Consider the following 18,937-nt stretch of genomic DNA (forward strand, 5'->3'; position numbering starts at 1 on the left):
TGGTTTCTTCAGGAAGGTATATTTAAATACCTTTTTCAGTTCATTATATATCGTTTCCCAGAAAGCCTTAATCCTTGGGCACGTCCACCAAAGGTGAAAGAATGTACCTTCAGTTTCTTTACATTTCCAGCATTTATTATCGGGCAAATGATAGATTTTTGCAAGCTTGACTGGGATCATGTACCACCTGTATATCATTTTCATAATATTCTCTCTTAGGGAATTACATGCCGTAAACTTCATACCTGTGGTCCATAACTGTTCCCAGTCAGCAAACATAATATTATGTCCAACATCTTGTGCCAATTTAATCATTGCAGATTTCACCGTTTCATCCTGAGTATTCCATTTCAACAGCAAGTTATACATTCTTGACAAAGTCTTAGTTTTGGTTCCGACTCTCTGAGCAAAGAGGAAGGAAAAGGGGGTCCTGCAAGGAGAGGATGAGGGGAAGACCCCCTTTTCTAGGGGTGGGGGAGAGGGATTGGGCTCCCAGGTCAAGAGAGCACCTTGTATCCTGGCCCTGAAAAGACACCCCCCCCCACACACACACTTTGTGGCATCTCCTTTCGGCAAAGGGTCAAAACATAGTTCCAACTTGAAAACCACCTCCAGGACCAGGCACCCTCAATAGGCTTTGGACTACAACTCCCAACCGGGCCTGTCAGCAGAAGGCAGGGGGGATGGAAACAGCCGTCCAAAAGGTCCAGCCAGCTCCAGAGGCGACCCAAGGCTGCTCTCCAACGGGGCGCTGCTCCAGGCATCTGAGTTGCCCAGTTCAAGGAAGCTGGCGGGACTAAGAACCGGGGTTCCTGAATTGCAGGGGTTGGACTAGATGAGCCTGGAGTGTCCTCTTCCAGGATTCCTCATCTGGCTGCCAATGCCACGGCTGGAATGTCTCCCAAAACTGCCCCCCCTTTCACATGGAGGTCTCCCCCCCCCCCTGCGTCTTAAACTACCCTTTGACTGGCAACCATCTCCAATCTCCTTGCTGGACAATCCCAACCACAGACGCATTAGATTCGCTGAAATGTACTCAGGAGTCCTGTAGTGATTTCATGCTCTTTATTGAATCTTGTAAAGCAGTGATTTAATTGCACACACACCCCAACCTCAGGCTTTAATCTACATTATTTACACAATTAGTCCCATCTGATTGGCTGATTCTGCTTCCCTCCTGGAGCCTGATTGCTCTTTTCCTGCAGGCCAATCAGTTGTTGCATTCTAGGATCTTACTAGCCTTTTCTTCTAGGATCCAAGCTTAGTACATAACCCCCCTCCCTTCTACGTTCCCGTTGCGCCCAGAAGGTTAGCGTTCGTAGTCGTTGAGGTATGCCGGTCACCTACGTATGCCTTGTGGTCTTGGGTGCCTCAGTAGGGGTTCCTGGTTCTGGCTCTTGTTCCAGGGCTGCCGGCTGTGACGGGGTCGTAGGGTTGGACGCCGCTGGTCCACTCGGTTGTGGTTCTGGTTCCTGTGGCTGCTCGGCCTCGGTCACTTCTGGACTTTCTAGTTCTGCCTCCCTTACCCGCTCCTCCTGCGGGTTTTCCTTAAAACAGGGTGGGGAGTTGAGAGGGCTTAGTCTTCCAAACAACCCTTTATCCATTAGTTAGTAGACAAGCTTCCCAGTGCAAGGAGAGGAAAGCAGACCTCTGAGCCCAGCCTGGCCCCCCACCAAATCTTGCCCGCATGCCTTGAGGCCCCAAGATGTGCGGAGGAAGGCCTGGAGGGCAGCTGCGGGCTGGGACTTTGATTGGGGCAGGGTGGGGGCACAAGGAGAGGGAGACAGGAAGACCGGCCAGGGGGTGGCACTGGGAGGATTTATTCACATTGGTTTTCTACCCAAAAACCACCCCCCCGGCTGTGAGGAGGGTGGCGCCTCCTCCATGAATTCCTCTTCCACTCCCAGCCACTCCGCTCAAACCTTTGCTAAAATCCTGCTCTCCTCCCTCCTCTCCGTCTCAGAGGCTGGGCTTTCTGTCTCATCTCAAGAACCGCCAAAGCGCCCGCAATTGCCTCTTATCTTCCACCCAAACCGTCCACATCAATCCTAAGCGTCTCCTGTTCTGATTTCCATTTTTTGTCTTCTTTTCCAGCTTTTCAGACTTCTCCTCCCTTCCTTTCATGGAGATATCTAGTGCTTCTGTTTTCTTTGTCAGTGTCTCTACTTTAGTGGTCAAATTTGTCACCATTTAATGATTTTTATCAATTCGGGCTCATAGCTTCTCCAAATTTAACACAGGCCTAGTGTTAACTGTTTTTGAACTGCCATATTCAAAATCTCCCTCTCCCTTGTTCTCAAAGCAGCCTATTTTCCAGCAGCACCTTTTCAGTTTGTCAAGGTCACAGAATAACTCTTTCCCAAGAGATCCTGTTTCCTGCATTTTTCCAGCCCTCCCTCTTCCTTCCAGCCTGATCCCCAACACACATAAGCTGTTTAACATAAAATCCAATTTCTTAAATTAAGATTCGAATTAAACAAATGAACCAAATAATTACTTTAAGAGAGGAACCATAAAAAAGAAAAAAAGAAATAATGTGTCCAAGAGGACATAGCAATTTAGACGTCCAGATAAGAGTGGTTGTCTTGCAGGAATCCAGTTCTCTTTACGTGGCTCAGAGTAGAAGAAATATGTGAAGGGTTTCAGAACTTACAGGGTTAAGAGTTCTGAGTGACGTCTCACATCTTGAGGCGTGGCTGCTATACACATACGGGAGTGGTTTTCTCTGTGTGTGTTATTCTTGTCCGCTCTGCGAGAGGAGAGATGTGTGCTTTGTCGCCGGGTGTCTGAAGTGGAATTTACGATGTTATGCAACACGATTAAAGGCTGTTGAAGATAAGAGAACGGCTTGCGTGTGTCCTGATTTATTACCCACACACTGCAATCGCTTCTGACCGCTGTGTTCGCTCTGCTAAACCGGCCAAAGAGGCAGGAGGACGTTTGGATCGGCACAGACAGCTTGCAGGCACAGCGAAAGTGTGCCGGGCTCCATTTTGGCCCTCTTGGCCGCCATAGGTTATGGGCAGCTAGCCAAAGCTTTGAAGCTGTTGCAGCGGAGACGTCCCGTGTGTGGGGAAAGCCAGCTGAGAAGACGCTGGAGCCAGCTGGAGCTTTGCTTTCCTTTGAGGCTGAAAGGAGCTCGCTGGGAGGAGAAGCTGATCTGCCGGGAGCCGGAAGGAGCTACTGCTGTTGTTCGTGAGTACGCTCAGCCCCGAGGGAGGAGATGGCAGACAGCCATGAATCATATTCCGTCCCCTTCGAAAAATTAAATGGGCAAAACTGGCAAGAGTGGAGCAGGAAGCTGAAGGCCTGGCTGGTAGCCAAGGGGCTGTGGGAGGCGGTCCAAGGGCCTCCACTACCACCAGCAGCGGCCGGTGCTTCGGCAGCAGAGGTTGCAGCTGCAAACGCTTCGCAGAGAAAAAACCAGAAAGCCCTGGGAGCTATAGTGCTCAGTTTGGAGGGTTCACAGCTACCGTTGGTCGAGGGTCTTGAGACTGCTCAGGAAGCTTATGCAGCGTTAGAGAGAGTGCACCACAGGACCACGGCTGGTGCAAAGATCCACACTACTAGACGCTTGTTTGAGATGAAGTTGCGTCCAGGTGGCAACATCAGACAGCATGTTACTGAGATGCTCTCTGTTTTCAATGAGTTGAGGCTGTTGCAAGTCAACTTTTCAGAGGAGCTGAAAGTTTATATTTTGCTCAGCTCTTTGGACAAAAGTTATGACAATTTGTGTCTAACTTTGGAGTCGATGAGTCCCGCAGATCTTACTCTGCAGTACGTGACAGGACGCTTGGCTGACGAACAGGAACGCCGTGTCAGAGAGGGCCGAGCTGGCACAGGGAGCCCATCCGGTTGCAGAGGGGGGGCCAAGCCAGATGAAAGCTCTGTTCAGGCTTTTTCCACTCGTCGATGTTATGTCTGCAATTCCACCAGTCATTTAAAAAGATCCTGTCCGCAGAGAAGCAGAGAGGCCGGGCAGGATGTCTCCAAGGTCGTTTCCCATGGGAGCCAGTCCAGGAGAGGAGGCCAGCGTGGGAACGCGAAGGGAGGACGTGCCTCAGAGAGTGGAGACAGTTCTTATCATCTTACTGCTTCCATGGCAACCCTAAAGAACAACTCCAGTGAGGGCAGGGTGATGCAATGGGTAGTCGACTCAGGAGCGAGTCATCACCTGATACCAGCGCCACCTGCTGGCGAGCTGCGAAACTGCAGGGCTGTTTCAGCTGGGACAATTGTTGAATTTGCTGATGGGTCACAAAGGCCATTGTCTAACGTGACAAATGTTTATGTTTCCTTTTTACAGGCGGAGCTGGAAGTCTACCTTGTGCCAGAGATGCATTGTTGTCTGTTATCTGTACCTGCTCTTGTAAAGGAAGGGTACAAGGTTTGCTTTGAAAATGATGTCTGTTCCATTTCCAGGGGGGGAGACAACTTGTCAACGTGGAATGCAAGAACAATCTCTTTGTTCTGGAGACACCTCTGGAGGGTGGGGGGAATGCCGGAAGAGCACAGGCGCAGTGTGCTAGTGTTCCCAGTCATGATTCTTGTGTTCACTTATGGCACAAGAGAATGTCGCACAGCAGTTTGGAAGATGTTCAGAAGTTGCCCAGCTGCACTAAGGGTTGCAAACTCAAAGCGTGTGGAAAATCCCTAGAGTGCAAGGCATGCAGAAGGGCAAAGGTACAAAGGTGCAGTTATCCCAGGGTGGAGAGGGTAACCACAAAACCTTTTGAGCTTGTGCACACAGACCTGTTTGGTCCCATGGAGTGTCCGAGTCTGGGAGGGGCCAGGTTTGTGCTGACGCTGACAGACGATTTTAGTCAGAACGGTTGGTCTTTCTCGCTGAAGACGCAGGGCGAGGCGGCGCAACTGATCAAAGATTGGGTTGCGGAGGTGGAACTGAGGTTCTCCACCAAGGTGCAAGGGTTCAAGAGCGACCGTGGGTCAAAGTTTACTGGGTCTGCTCTGAAGGAGTTTTTCAAGCAAAAGGGAATATGTCACAAGGTGACGGGTGCTGAGTCTCCTCAGGAGAGAGGCGTGGCAGAGCACAGGAGTAAAACACTGGCTGAAGCTGTCAGGGTTCTACTGTGTGACTCTGGGTTGCCTCAGAGCTTTTGGAGTGAGACGTGGAAAGCTGTCAATTTTACGATGAACAGGTCCTATAACCAAGTTATAGGTGACACACCGTTTTTTCTGTTGCACCGGAAAAAGCCACAGGTGCATTTCTTCCGTGTGTTTGGTTCCAAGGCTTGCGTGCCTATACCAACGGCTCAACGGAAGGTGGTCCGAGGTACCAGAAAATGATCTTCTGTGGGTATGAACCTGCGACAAATGGGTGGAAGTTTGCATACCCAGAAGGTGATCAGACCAAGCTTCTGATCAGTAAGCATGCTGAGTTCTGTGAGCAGGATAGTTGGTCAAGACTCAATGATGGTCCTGACGTTCTCTCAGAGTGTCTGTCTGATTCTGAGGAAGGAGAGGCAGAGCTGAGCCTGTTGCTGAGGACCAAGTCTCTGATGAGGGTCAAGAACAGGGTTGGGTTTCTCCGCAGGCTGTTAAGAGAGAACCCAAGAGTGAGCCTTCGTCTCCTGTTAGCAAAGTCCAGAAGGCCCGAAGACGCAGCAAGTCAGAGGGGGAGTCTTCTGATGTAGAGGACACGCTTGCTGACCTCAGTGGGTCAGGAGGAGCACCTGAGTTTGTGCTCAGACGGTCAACACGCGCCACAAAGGGGGTTCCACCTGAGAGGTTTCAGGTCACCAGTGCGTGGGTTGGTTTCGCGCAATGCGATTCTGGGAGGTCTGAAGGGGTTCAACAGTTGCCTGGGACAGATGCCAGAGGGCGGCAAAAGGCAATGGGAGGTGAGTTGAACTCAAAAAGGTCTGTAAATGGGTGTTCACGCTTACCCTCAGGATGCGAGACGAGAGGGGGTGTGAAGGGTTTCAGAACTTACAGGGTTAAGAGTTCTGAGTGACGTCTCACATCTTGAGGCGTGGCTGCTATACACATACAGGAGTGGTTTTCTCTGTGTGTGTTATTCTCGTCCGCTCTGCGAGAGGAGAGATGTGTGCTTTGTCGCCGGGTGTCTGAAGTGGAATTTACGATGTTATGCAACACGATTAAAGGCTGTTGAAGATAAGAGAACAGCTTGCGTGTGTCCTGATTTATTACCCACGCACTGCAATCGCTTCTGACCGCTGTGTTCGCTCTGCTAAACCGGCCAAAGAGACAGGAGGACGTTTGGATCGGCACAGACAGCTTGCAGGCGCAGCGAAAGTGTGCCGGGCTCCATTTTGGTCCTCTTGGCCGCCATAAAATATTATCCTTCAAAGAGAAACGAACTTATAGAATCATAGACTCCTAGAGTTGGAATAGACCACAAGGGCCATCGAGTCCAACCCCCTGCCAAGCAGGAAACACCATCAGAACACTCCTGACATATGGTTGTCAAGCCTCTGCTTAAAGACCTCCAAAGAAGGAGACTCCACCACACTCCTTGGCAGCAAATTCCACTGTCAAACAGCTCTTACTGTCAGGAAGTTCTTCCTAATGTTTAGGTGGAATCTTCTTTCTTGTAGTTTGGATCCATTGCTCCGTGTCCGCTTCTCTGGAGCAGCAGAAAACAACCTTTCTCCTTCCTCTATGTGACATCCTTTTATATATTTGAACATGGCTATCATATCACCCCTTAACCTCCTCTTCTCCAGGCTAAACATGCCCAGCTCCCTTAGCCGTTCCTCATAAGGCATCGTTTCCAGGCCTTTGACCATTTTGGTTGCCCTCCTCTGGACACGTTCCAGTTGGTCAGTGTCCTTCTTGAACTGTGGTGCCCAGAACTGGACACAGTACTCCAGGTGAGGTCTGACCAGAGCAGAATACAGTGGCACTATTACTTCCCTTGATCTAGATGCTATACTCCTATTGATGCAGCCCAGAATTGCATTGGCTTTTTTAGCTGCAGCGTCACACTGTTGGCTCATGTCAAGTTTGTGGTCAACCAAGACTCCTAGATCCTTTTCGCATGTACTGCTCTCAAGCCAGGTGTCACCCATCTTGTATTTGTGCCTCTCATTTTTTTTGCCCAAGTGCAATACTTTACATTTCTCCCTGTTAAAGTTCATCTTGTTTGTTTTGGCCCAGTTCTCTAATCTGTCAAGGTCGTTTTGAAGTGTGATCCTGTCCTCTGGGGTGTTAGCCACCTCTCCCAGTTTGCTGTCATCTGCAAATTTGATCAGGATGCCCTTGAGTCCATCATCCAAGTCGTTGATAAAGATGTTGAATAAGACCGGGCCTGTAGGGAAATGGTTGCTTATGCATAAGCGCATGGGCGAAAGTTTATTGCAGGGTTCAAGCAAGAAGCGTTGCTTGGAGTATGAACAGCGCGTGAACAGCTCATGCGATCTCAATGATTGGTCCACCTAGCATAGCCTGATGGTGGCATGATACCCATGTATGGTATTGTCTTTATCTGCCGGCTGATACAATGTTCTATTTTTTCCTTAGAGAGAATATTTTTTTACGGTACAAAATAAATGTTGGGCTGCAGCAGCTCCTGAGGCTGTTAGATTCCCTCAATCCATCTTGGCGTGAGACTGATTATTACTGATGACGAGCAGGTTCTCGTCATTTGGTGCCCCGTGTGTTTGATTCCGGACTTCGCGACGCTACAAACCTCTCAGCACTCACCTCGCCCGGCAAGGGTTTCAGGCGCCTCTCATCCTCTGTGGATCCTGGTGAGTACTCCCTCTCTTTTTTTTCTTTTTCACTTCTCTCGCTATCATGGGGCAATCTCTTTCTGCACCGCAGAAGAAATTTTTTGATGAACTTAAATTTCTCCTGGCCAGTAACAACCTTGTTGTTCTGGATGCCGCTCTTAAGGCACTTATAGAGGCTCTGGACACTCACTGCCCCTGGTACCCCCAGGATGGCACTTGGGACCTAAAAGACTGGGAAAAGATAGGACATTTTTTCCACAACCATCCTCAAATTGATGTCAAAGTTTTGCATGCCTGGTGTAGTCTACAAAGCTATGTCGAGCTTAACTCCTGCAAATATCCTCCTAGCTGCCACATCAGCTGTTTTACCTATCTTCCCGGCTCTTCCTTCGTCTTTGCATCCCACGTTGCCTTCTTCGGAACCACCGGTTTATGTACCTCCTAAACCGCCGGATCTCTCTCCTTCGGCTCCTCCTGTCCCACCACCGCCTCCTCCACCTCCTTCGTTTTCTACACCACCCACTACCACTCCTCTTCAAGAATCTCTCCGTGCCGCTGCTCCGTTGCTGGCTTTTGATTCTGCTACCCCAAATCTTTTTCCTGTCCTTGTTCCTGCCGCTCCGGCAGGTGGGCCACCTCGGCATGAACAGTTCGATTTGAGATTTATAAAGGAACTGTATTTCTCTGTCCGGGACAATGGCTTGCAGTCCCCTTATACCCTGGGACTTTTCGGTACCCTTCTCCAACAAGATCTAATCCCAGAGGACATTAAGTTGTTGGCCCACACAGTAATGCAGCCTCATCAAATGATTTTGTTTGTACAAGCCTGGCACTGGGCTTGTCAACGTCGCATTGACGGTATTCGCAATAATCTCAACAACGCTGCGCAGGCTGCTCACCAAGCCGCGATTGCCGCTGCTGGCGCTGGGGCTGCACCCCCAGCCCCTGTTATGTTGACCCAAACTGATGTTCTTGATGGGTTAACGGGTGGGGGCAATTTTCTTACTATTGCCCAACAGTTGGCCCTTGATCCTATGTATTGGGCAGCCAGCACCGCCGCCGCCCAAGAGGCTTTGTCCTCGGTTCCTGATGACAAAAACGAGCGCGGTGGCCGTTGGGGCAGCGTCAGACAGGGCCCTACAGAGCCTTATGGACAATTTGTCGATCGCTTGTATAACACCCTTAAGTGGCAAGTTCAGGACGTGGCAGCCCAAGAAGTGATTGTCCGCCAGCTTGCGTTTGATAATGCCAATGAGGACTGTAAGCAAGCACTGCGCCCTTTGATGACAACTCCCAATATAGCCATTGCAGATATGCTTAAAGCCTGCCAATCGGTGGGGACTGAGACACATAAAGCTCGCCTGCTAGCCACGGCTTTGTCCTCCACCGTGTCCCAGAATCCTGCCAAGGATAAAACCTGTTTTGGATGTGGCAAAGTGGGCCATTTTCATGCGCAGTGCAGATCAACCACACAGCAACGTCGCCCTAGCACAAAGTGCCCCATTTGCAAGAAGGGTTTCCACTGGGCCAACCAGTGCCGCTCCTCAGCAAAAGCAGCAAAACCAGCGAAACCAGCCGACGGGAAACCGGCAGTCGGGCCCACCCCGGGCCCAGGCTCAACAATAGGGGATCCAGCGCATTCTCCGGTCATCCCACCTCCGGCTTTACCGCACCTCTTTTTAACTCAGGACTTACGCCTGCCAGTCCCCTATGTGCCGCAACAAGTTCGAGTGTCAGTAGGGGCTGGTTTTTCTTCTTCAGCACAGTGCCTTGTTTTTCCATTGTCAGAGGTCTTACGGCAAGGGGTCCACCTTGTTCCAGATGTTTTACATGGGTTACAACAAAATGACCCCTATGTGACTGTATTCTCTGATCGCCCGGTGCATCTGCGATCTGGCTCTCCTGTAGGAAAAATCATATGCGTCCCGGGGTCAGCCCAGAACCATGACCCTCTCGTTGCCGCTACTTTTTCAGTCACGGAGGAGCGACCAAAGATCCAGATGACCTTTGGGGGCCGCACGATTGACGGCGTTCTGGATACCAGCGCTGATTGCTCCGTGATCGCCTCCAAGGATTGGCCCCCTGCTTGGCCCACCGAACCAGCTTCTACTGTTGTCGGCGTTGGAGGCTCCGCCTCGGCCCGCCGCAGCAGGAACCCTATTTTGATCCAAGGCTCACAAGGTTTTGAGATGACCATCTTACCACTGGTTCTGGACATCCCTGTCTCCCTTTGGGGGCGAGATCTGCTTGCCGCAGCGGATACCACCATTTCTACAAATTTATGCTGAGGGCCGCCCCTGCCATGCCCCAGACTGCGCTTTCTTTGTTGGACGACTGACACCCCCGTGTGGGTAGATCAGTGGCCCTTGCCTAAAGAAAAGCTTGCAGTGGCGGCCCAGCTAATTGCAGAACAACTCGAACTGGGGCACATCGAACCTTCTACCAGCCCGTGGAATACACCCATTTTTGTCATCAAGAAGAAGGCCTCTGGCAAATGGCGCTTCCTTCAGGATCTCCGAATGAGCAAAATGCAATGAGCAAATGCAACCAATGGGGACCTTACAACCTGGCATTCCGAATCCTAATATGTTGCCACAAGACCATCAGCTTGCAGTCATCAATCTCAAGGATTGTTTTTTCTCTATCCCTTTGGCGTCACAGGACAGACAACGGTTTGCTTTCACATTACCTGTCCTAAATAATTCTCAACCCACTCAACGCTTTCAATGGGTTGTCTTACCTCAAGGAATGCGGAACTCTCCAACTTTGTGCCAATATTTTGTGGACAAGGCACTTCAGCCGTTCCGCGAGCGCCACCCAGCGGTCATTTGCTATCATTACATGGATGATATTTTGCTCTCAGCACTGCATGTCTCTGACGAGCTTCTCAAGGATTTAACCCATGCTATGATGAAGGCAGGGCTGACAGTAGCTAAAGAAAAAATTCAGCGGACCCTGCCTATTATGTATTTAGGACACAAGTTGACTGCAGCTGCTGCCATTCCAGTTGCGCCTCAACTACAGTTCCCTGATCATCTTAAATTGGTGGATTTACAACAATTTCTTGGACAGCTGAATTGGATAAAGAGTTACTTGGACCTGCCCACCTCCACTCTGTCTCCACTATTTTCTGCCCTTAAAGGACATAAGGATCCAGCAGACAAGGTCACAGTTACCCCTGCAATGGAAGAGGCTCTAACAACCGTGAACAACCATCTCCGCAGATGTATGGTGGACAGGATCCCTTCTCTTTCCATGGCAGTTATCACTTGCAGTGTTTGCCACCCCACTCCTTCCAACGGCCATATTGTACACCACTGGCCGGAAGCCTGGGACTGTGTCTATTGTGGAATGGCTTCATTTGTCTCATACTCCCCCGCGTAATGTATATGCTACACCCAATAGCGTCATGGATCTTGTTGCCAGGGGCAGACATTGAGCCCTGGCTCTCTCCAGACTGGACTTATTATCAGTCTATCTACCCTTCTCTCAGGAAGAATTTATGCATTTGATGATGACAGTCGTTTGTACTCAAATAACTTTTGCTGATTTTGGGGGGGAAATTGTTCACAATCCTCCCAGAGACCCTCGTCTATCTTTCCTTACAGGGCTGAGATATGTCCTCCGAACTGCTTTATCCCCCTTGCCCCTGCCCTCCGCCCTCACGGTTTTTACCGATGGCACCAAGTCCAGAGGGGTGGTGGTGTGGGAAGAGGAGGGGGATTGGAAAAGTTTGTACACTCCTGGGCAGTCCTCAGCACAACGTGCTGAGTTGGCAGCTGTAATTTTAGCTTTCCAACAGTTTGCTGATATCCCTTTCAATCTCATTGTGGATACTCAGTATGTATATAATCTGTTGAATGTGTTACCGCTGTCGTATATTACTCCTGCTATTGATGATAATTTGTTTACATTGTTCTCCACTTTGCAGGGCTTGGTACAAGCCAGAATTTGTCAGTTTTATGTAGCACATCTTAGATCACATACTGGTCACCCTGGCTATTTGGCAGAAGGTAATGACTGGGCAGATCAAGCTTTGAAGGATGGCATCTTTTCTTTATTTTCTGACCCATTTGAGAGTCATTCAGTATTTCATCAAAATGCTAAGGTGTTAGCTAAATCCTTTTCATTACCTATTTCTCAAGCTCGAGACATTGTGTCACAGCGCGCTGTGTGCTCTAAATCACCCACAGTCATCCCTTATGATGCAGTCAACCCTAGAGGTCTGCATCCCCTGGCAATTTGGCAAATGGATGTCACCCACACGCCATCTTTGGCTCCATTTTCTAAAGTACATCTCACTGTGGACACTGCCTCTGGCTTTATTTGGGCCACTCCCCTAAAAGGAGACCACTCGTCATGTTATTCAACATTTGACGCGTTGTTTTGCTGTTATGGGAAAACCCCATACTTTAAAGACTGATAATGGTCCTGCATATGTTTCTCAGGCCTTTTCCACATTTTGCTCTCTGTGGGATATAAGGTTGATTCATGGTATCCCTTTTAATTCTACAGGACAAGCAATCGTTGAGCGTGCCCACTTGACTTTTAAGACCCTTCTCAACAAGCAATTGGGAGGCCGCTCGGCTACTGTTTCTGAAATACCTAATATTGTACATCAAGTGTTGTTTACCTTAAATCATCTGTTGTACCCTCATAATAGGAATTTTACGCCTGCTGAACTTCACTTTAGGAAGGAAGAAGTGTTGCAGCGCCCTTTAGTGTCTTACAGGTTGCTTCCAGATCCGCAGTGGAAGGGTCCAACTTCTTTGATTTCCTGGGGTCGCGGATTCGCTGCCATTGACGTGGACGGAGAAACACGATGGGCTCCAGCCCGGTGCGTTCGACCTTGGCGCTCTTCTGTTGCCTCGTCTTCGGCCAAGGAGACACCAGCGCCTTGAAACCGTATTTTACGCTGTCTGCCAGTGATGACCTCCCACCTGACCTCAACCCGCATTGCAGTTGGAGACATCGCCACATTGATGCGTCCTGGATAGAGTCACCTTCCACAGCTGTTCCAGTGTTTCACGGCACGTTGAAAGGCCATCTTCGTCCCTACCGCATTGGCCCCCCTTCCCCCTGGGAAGCCACCGTGACTACCAATTACCATTACAGTGGTGCCTCGCAAGACGAAATTAATTCGTTCCGCAAGTTTTTTCTTCTTGCGAGTTTTTCGTCTTGCGAAGCACGGTTTCCCATAGGAATGCATTGAAAATCAATTAATGCGTTCCTATGGAAACCGCTTGCCAGGCTGGCGGTGCGGAGAAGGGCTTTTCTCCCCACCGCAAGCCTTCAGGACAGGTACGGGAACAGAGGGGAAGGGGCGCAGCGCTTGGCAGGGGGTTGGACTCGATGGCCCTTGTGGTCTCTTCCAACTCTATGATTCTATGATTCTATGATTCCTCTGTTCCCGGGGCTTGCGGTGGGAGGAGGGTTTTTCCTCCCCACCGCCAACATTCAGAACAGCATTCTGAATGTTGGCGGTGGGAAGGAAAACCCTCCTCCCACCGCAAGTCTTCAGGACAGCCTTCTGAAGGCTGGCGGTGGGGCGGAGAGCCCTCCTCCTGCCGCCAGCCTTCGGAGCAGCCTTCCGAAGGCTGGCGGTGGGGCAGAGAGCCCTCCTCCCGCCGCCAGCCTTCGGAGCAGCCTTCCAAAGGCTGGCGGTGGGGCAGAGAGCCCTCCTCCCGCCGCCAGCCTTCGGAGCATCCTTCCGAAGCCTGGCGGCGGGAGGAGGTCTTTCCGCCCCACCGCCAGGCTTTGGAGCAGGCTTCCGAAGGCTGGCGGCGGGAGGAGGTCTTTCCGCCCCACCGCCAGGCTTTGGAGCAGGCTTCCGAAGGCTGGCGGCGGGAGGAGGTCTCTCCGCCCCACCGCCAGCCTTCGGAGGAGGTCCGAGGACAGTGGGGAAGACGCGCTGCGCTTCCCCGCTGTCCCGGAGATTTCCCTATGGGCTTTCGTCTTGCGAAGGAAGCCCATAGGGAAATTCGTTTTGCGAAGCGCCTCCAAAACGGAAAACCCTTTCGTCTAGCGGGTTTTCCGTCTTGCGAGGCGTTCGTCTTGCGGGGTACCACTGTATAGTTTTGCCGCCTCTTGTTTGGGAAATGAGCCTGGCTTTGAAGGATGCCCTCGCCGGACTGGCATCGCTTGGGTTTTGCCCCCCAATAGCGGTCATTCCATCTGCGCCATCACGTTTCATTGGGTTTGGACTTTTGGCTCGGCAGTACAAGGAGCAGTAAATGAGGCCGATTTACAGCAAATGGGCTCCTGTGTCTGCAAAAATGGTTGTGTGGCTTCTTCTGGATTGTGGTTTTTACATGCCAATAATCGAGCCACGAAATATCATGCAGGTTGCTCGGAAGCGGCCATTGGAGTGATTTACCATTCTCATCCTTATTGCCTCCCCAAGCAACCAGTATGGCATCGTCCCGATTGGCCACACAATTCTACTTCACACGGGTGGAGCCCCTCTGTGGACACTGTGAAGCGCCGCCTTCGTCGTGCTGCTCCTTTGCAGAAGGCCCGGAAGCCTGAACCTTATGATCAGATTTGGAGTAATAATACCTATGTTAGGGACATAAATCATTTTGCTTCTATACTTAATCTTTCTGAATGTTGGGTGTGTATGCATATACCTCCTCAATCAAAGAGGTCTGGCATATTATTGCATGGTATTCCAGTAAATGATTCATATAAGATTAGTAATAATATGAAGGATAATCGTACAAGTTCACCCCCTGTGTTTTTGTTGCTTGTAGAAGTAGCGTCTCATTGTTTTCGTTTCAATCATAATAGTAGTAAATTTTAAGGTCATTATCCATATTGTAATTGGACCTATGAGTATATTAATGGGTCTTCTTGTTTTCTTAATGTTACCGCTATGAGTAGCAGGCCAAGAGTTTTAGTTAATAATGTCACAACCAACATGACTTATGAACAAGAGGCTGCGTGTAGAGATTTTTATGTTTGGTTGGATTGGATGAAGAAGAGCAGCAAATCTACATGTTTCCTTCAATCTGATTTATGGTTATTCTGTGGCACAAGAGCCTACAAAGAAATCCCCTTTGCTTTTTCTGGAACTTGCACTTTAGGAGTAGTCATACCCCTGGTGTATAAAATGGACAAGCTCCCAGCGGTCCGTTTGCGTAACAGAAGGGAAGTACAATCACCTGTTTCTCGATATATAGGGACAGCCATCTCTAGGTCCCTTATGCCCTCTTTAGGTGTAGCCATGAATTACCGTGATCTGCATAGATTGGCAAACTGGACCGAGGCTTTGTTTAATTCTACCATCTTGGCCTTAAAAACAATTAACAAAGAAATGTCAGTAATAAGAGATGTAGCTCTTCAAAATCGTTATGCCTTAGATGTAATCCTTGCCTCCAAAGGTGGAGTTTGTGCCTTGATTCATTCTCATTGTTGTATGTATATATCTGATCAATTGGCCAATATTTCTGCTACTATTGATTATATGGAACAAATGATAGCCCATAATCCTTTGAATCCACCCGAAGGTTTTGGTTGTCTTCTTGGTTACCTAATAGAGCATGGTTAAGAAAACTTTTGCTAATTGGAATTTTGCTTGTTGTAGGATTCATTGTGTTGTGCTGCTGCATTCAATGCCTGCCCTCTTTGTTTGCCCAATGTACTACGTGGTGGTACAAACCACGACCCGCCACAGGGATGACGAGAGGAATTTATGTTGCAAAATATAAGCGTTTAGGCAATGAGATAAATGATTCTGATTAGGTTTTGTTAAATTTTTTACTTTTCATAAAACAAATAAGAAAAGAGGGCATGTAGGGAAATGGTTGCTTATGCATAAGCGCATGGGCGAAAGTTTATTGCAGGGTTCAAGCAAGAAGCGTTGCTTGGAGTATGAACAGCGCGTGAACAGCTCATGCGATCTCAATGATTGGTCCACGTAGCATAGCCTGATGGTGGCATGATACCCATGTATGGTATTGTCTTTATCTGCCGGCTGATACAATGTTCTATTTTTTCCTTAGAGAGAATTTTTTTTACGGTACAAAATAAATGTTGGGCTGCAGCAGCTCCTGAGACTGTTAGATTCCCTCAATCCATCTTGGCGTGAGACTGATTATTACTGATGACGAGCAGGTTCTCGTCACGGGCCCAAGACAGAACCCTGTGGCACCCCACTAGTCACTCTTCTCCAGCATGAAGAGGAACCACTGATGAGCACCCTTTGGGTTCGGTCAGTCAGCCAGTTACAAATCCACTGAGTAGGTAGCATAGTCAAGACTGCAAACCTGTCTTGATTTTAGCTTCTTCAGGGAGCTCTAAGTCCTTTTAAGAGCTCCAATTGTGTTAAGAACTTTAAAAATGAGACCAAACTTTCATAAATCCCTCCGATCACACTCTTGGCACTGAAATAGTTTCTACCCTGTGTGAATTCTCTGATGGGAAATGAGATTGTTGCTTTGACTGAAGCTCTTTCCACATTCCACGCACTGTTAGGGTTTCTCCCGTGTGGATTTTGTGATGGGCTGTGAGACTTTCTTTCCTGGTGAAGCTCTTTCCACATTCCACGCACTGATAGGGTTTCTCCCCTGTATGAATCATTTGATGGGAAGTGAGCTTGGCCCTCCGACTGAAGCTTTTTCCACATTCTAAGCACTGAAAGGGTTTCTCTCCTGTATGAATCCTTTGATGGGAGGTGAGAGAGGAGCTAGAGCTGAAGCTTTTTCCACACTCCAAGCAGTGATAGGGTTTCTCCCCTGTATGAATCCTTTGATGGGATGTGAGTTCAGACCTTGTCCTGAAGCTTTTTCCACAATCCAAGCAGTGATATGGTTTCTCCCCTGTATGAATTCTACGATGGGAAGTGAGATTGTACCTGTGACTGAAGCTCTTTCCACACTCCAAGCAGTGATAGGGTTTCTCCCCTGTATGAATCCTTTGATGTAAAGTCAGTTCAAAGCTCGTCCTGAAGCTTTTTCCACATTCCACACACTGATAGGGTTTCTCCCCTGTATGAATTCTTTGATGGGATGTGAGATGGGCCCTCTGATTGAAGCTGTTTCCACATTCTACGCACTGACAGGGTTTATCCCCTGTATGATTTCTTTGATGGGAAGTGAGAGAGGAGCTATCAGTGAAGCTCTTTCCACATTCCACGCACTGATAGGGTTTCTCCCCTGTATGAATCCTTTGATGGGAAGTGAGATGGGAGCTCTGACTGAAGCTCTTTCCACACTCCAAGCAGTGATAGGGTTTCTCCCCTGTATGAATCCTTTGATGCAAAGTCAGTTCAAAGCTCGTCCTGAATCTCTTTCCACATTCCACGCACTGATAGGGTTTCTCCCCTGTATGAATCCCTTGATGGGAAGTGAGATTGGCACTCTGAGTGAAGCTCTTTCCACACTCCAAGCAGTGATAGGGTTTCTCCCCTGTATGAATCCTTTGATGCAAAGTCAGTTCAAAGCTCGTCCTGAAGCTCTTTCCACATTCCACGCACTGATAGGGTTTCTCCCCTGTATGAATCCTTTGATGGGAAGTGAAATTGGCACTCCGAGTGAAGCTTTTTCCACATTCCACGCACTGAAAGGGTTTCTCCCCTGTATGGATCCTTTGATGGGAAGTGAGATGGGCCCTCTGATTGAAGCTCTTTCCACATTCTACGCACTGAAAGGGTTTCTCCCCTGTATGATTTCTTTGATGGGAACTGAGAGAGGAGCTAGCAGTGAAGCTCTTTCCACACTCCAAGCACTGATAGGGTTTCTCCCCTGTATGAATCCTTTGATGGGAAGTGAGAGAGGAGCTAGCAGTGAAGCTCTTTCCACACTCCAAGCAGTGATAGGGTTTCTCCCCTGTATGAATCCTTTGATGCAAAGTCAGTTCAAAGCTCGTCCTGAAGCTCTTTCCACATTCCATGCATTGATAGGGTTTCTCCCCTGTATGAATTCTTTGATGGGAAGTGAGATGGGAGCTCTGACTGAAGTTTTTTCCACATTCTAAGCACTGATAGGGTTTCTCTCCTGTATGGATTCTACGATGGGAAGTAAGATCGTGGCTGTGACTGAAGTTCTTTCCACATTCCAGGCACTGATAGGGTTTCTCCCCTGTATGAATCCTTTGATGGGAAGTGAGATGGGCCCTCTGTTTGAAGCTCTTTCCACATTCTACGCACTGAAACGGTTTCTCTGCTGTATGATTTCTTTGATGGGAAGTGAGTTCAAATCTCGTCCTGAAGCTTTTTCCACATTCCATGCACTGATAGGGTTTCTCCCCTGTATGAATCCTTTGGTGGGACGTGAGCTTGGCCCTCTGATTGAAGTTCTTTCCACATTCCAAGCACTGATAGTGTTTCTTCTCATGGGGATTTCTTTGATGGGAAGTGGCATGGGATCTCTGACTGAAGCTCTCTCCACAGTCTGAATCCGGATATGGCTCCTCCACTGTGTGGATTTCGTTGTGGTCTCCCTTGTTCTTCATTTCCAATTCATCACCACCTGAAACTAAGAGGCAAACGGATTAGAGTCTCGGGAAGAAGTGCAGCCCCAAATTATGGAACAATGCTGATTAATGCTTGGGACAGAGGAAGAACTGAAGGGAGTTAGATATTATAATGTTCCTTTTGTTCTACAAAATGTCTAGTTTCGTATACAAATCAAGTTGAATATTATATGTTTTCTCTCTCTAGTTTTGAAAAGTACAGGTTAACCTGGTAATGTCATTTTGTTCAAATTTAAATATGGATCTATACTATCTTCATAAATAAAATGTGCTTTTTTTATTACCACATTTTTCGCTCTATTGGACGCACCAGACCACAGGACGCACCTAGTTTTTAGAGGGGGAAATCTAGGGGGAAAATATTATTCCCCCCCATCCCCAAAGAGCCACGGACACGATGCGCACAGCCTGTCCGCTTCTCCCAGAGCTTCTCGGGGCTGCGGGGGAAGGGTTCCCCCCCCAGTCCCAAAGAGCAAAGAAACCAAGACAGCAAGCGGGATCCATAGCCGCGCAACCTCTCCAGCCAGGAGCTAAACCTCTCCAGCATGGCTAAAGAAGACAAGGCAGCAAGCGCGATCCATCCCGCTCGCTGCCTTGGCCTTCTCTTTAGCTTGCGCAGCATCTTTAGCCTTGCGCAATGGGATGGATCGTGCCCGCTGTCCACCAGGGCTGGACTAGATGACTCCTGGGGTTCCCTTCCAACCCTGCAATTCTATGACCATGGAAGGTGTTGGGGGTCTCCACCACTG

The 18,937-nt window shown here is 49.0% G+C and overlaps 1 protein-coding gene and 1 long non-coding RNA gene across 2 annotated transcripts in view; both read right to left on the reverse strand.

Moving 5' to 3' along the window:
* Nucleotides 1-1,307: 1,307 nt before the first annotated feature.
* The window catches only part of LOC308484549, a 95,951-nt gene continuing 78,321 nt past the window's right edge, over nt 1,308-18,937 (reverse strand). The window contains exon 3 of the long non-coding RNA XR_013989967.1: nt 1,308-1,535. This is a non-coding gene — a long non-coding RNA (uncharacterized lncRNA). The remainder of the gene's footprint in view (nt 1,536-18,937) is intronic.
* LOC308484117 (uncharacterized protein) overlaps nt 14,582-18,937 on the reverse strand; it is a 50,451-nt gene continuing 46,095 nt past the window's right edge. Inside the window, exon 6 of the mRNA XM_081018697.1 lies at nt 14,582-18,190. Coding sequence (XP_080874823.1) covers nt 16,086-18,190 — 2,105 coding nt within the window. The 3' untranslated portion in view covers nt 14,582-16,085. The remainder of the gene's footprint in view (nt 18,191-18,937) is intronic.

The sequence above is a fragment of the Podarcis pityusensis genome (genome assembly GCF_964106645.2).
Source record: "Podarcis pityusensis genome assembly, chromosome: 8".
NCBI lineage: Eukaryota > Metazoa > Chordata > Lepidosauria > Squamata > Lacertidae > Podarcis > Podarcis pityusensis.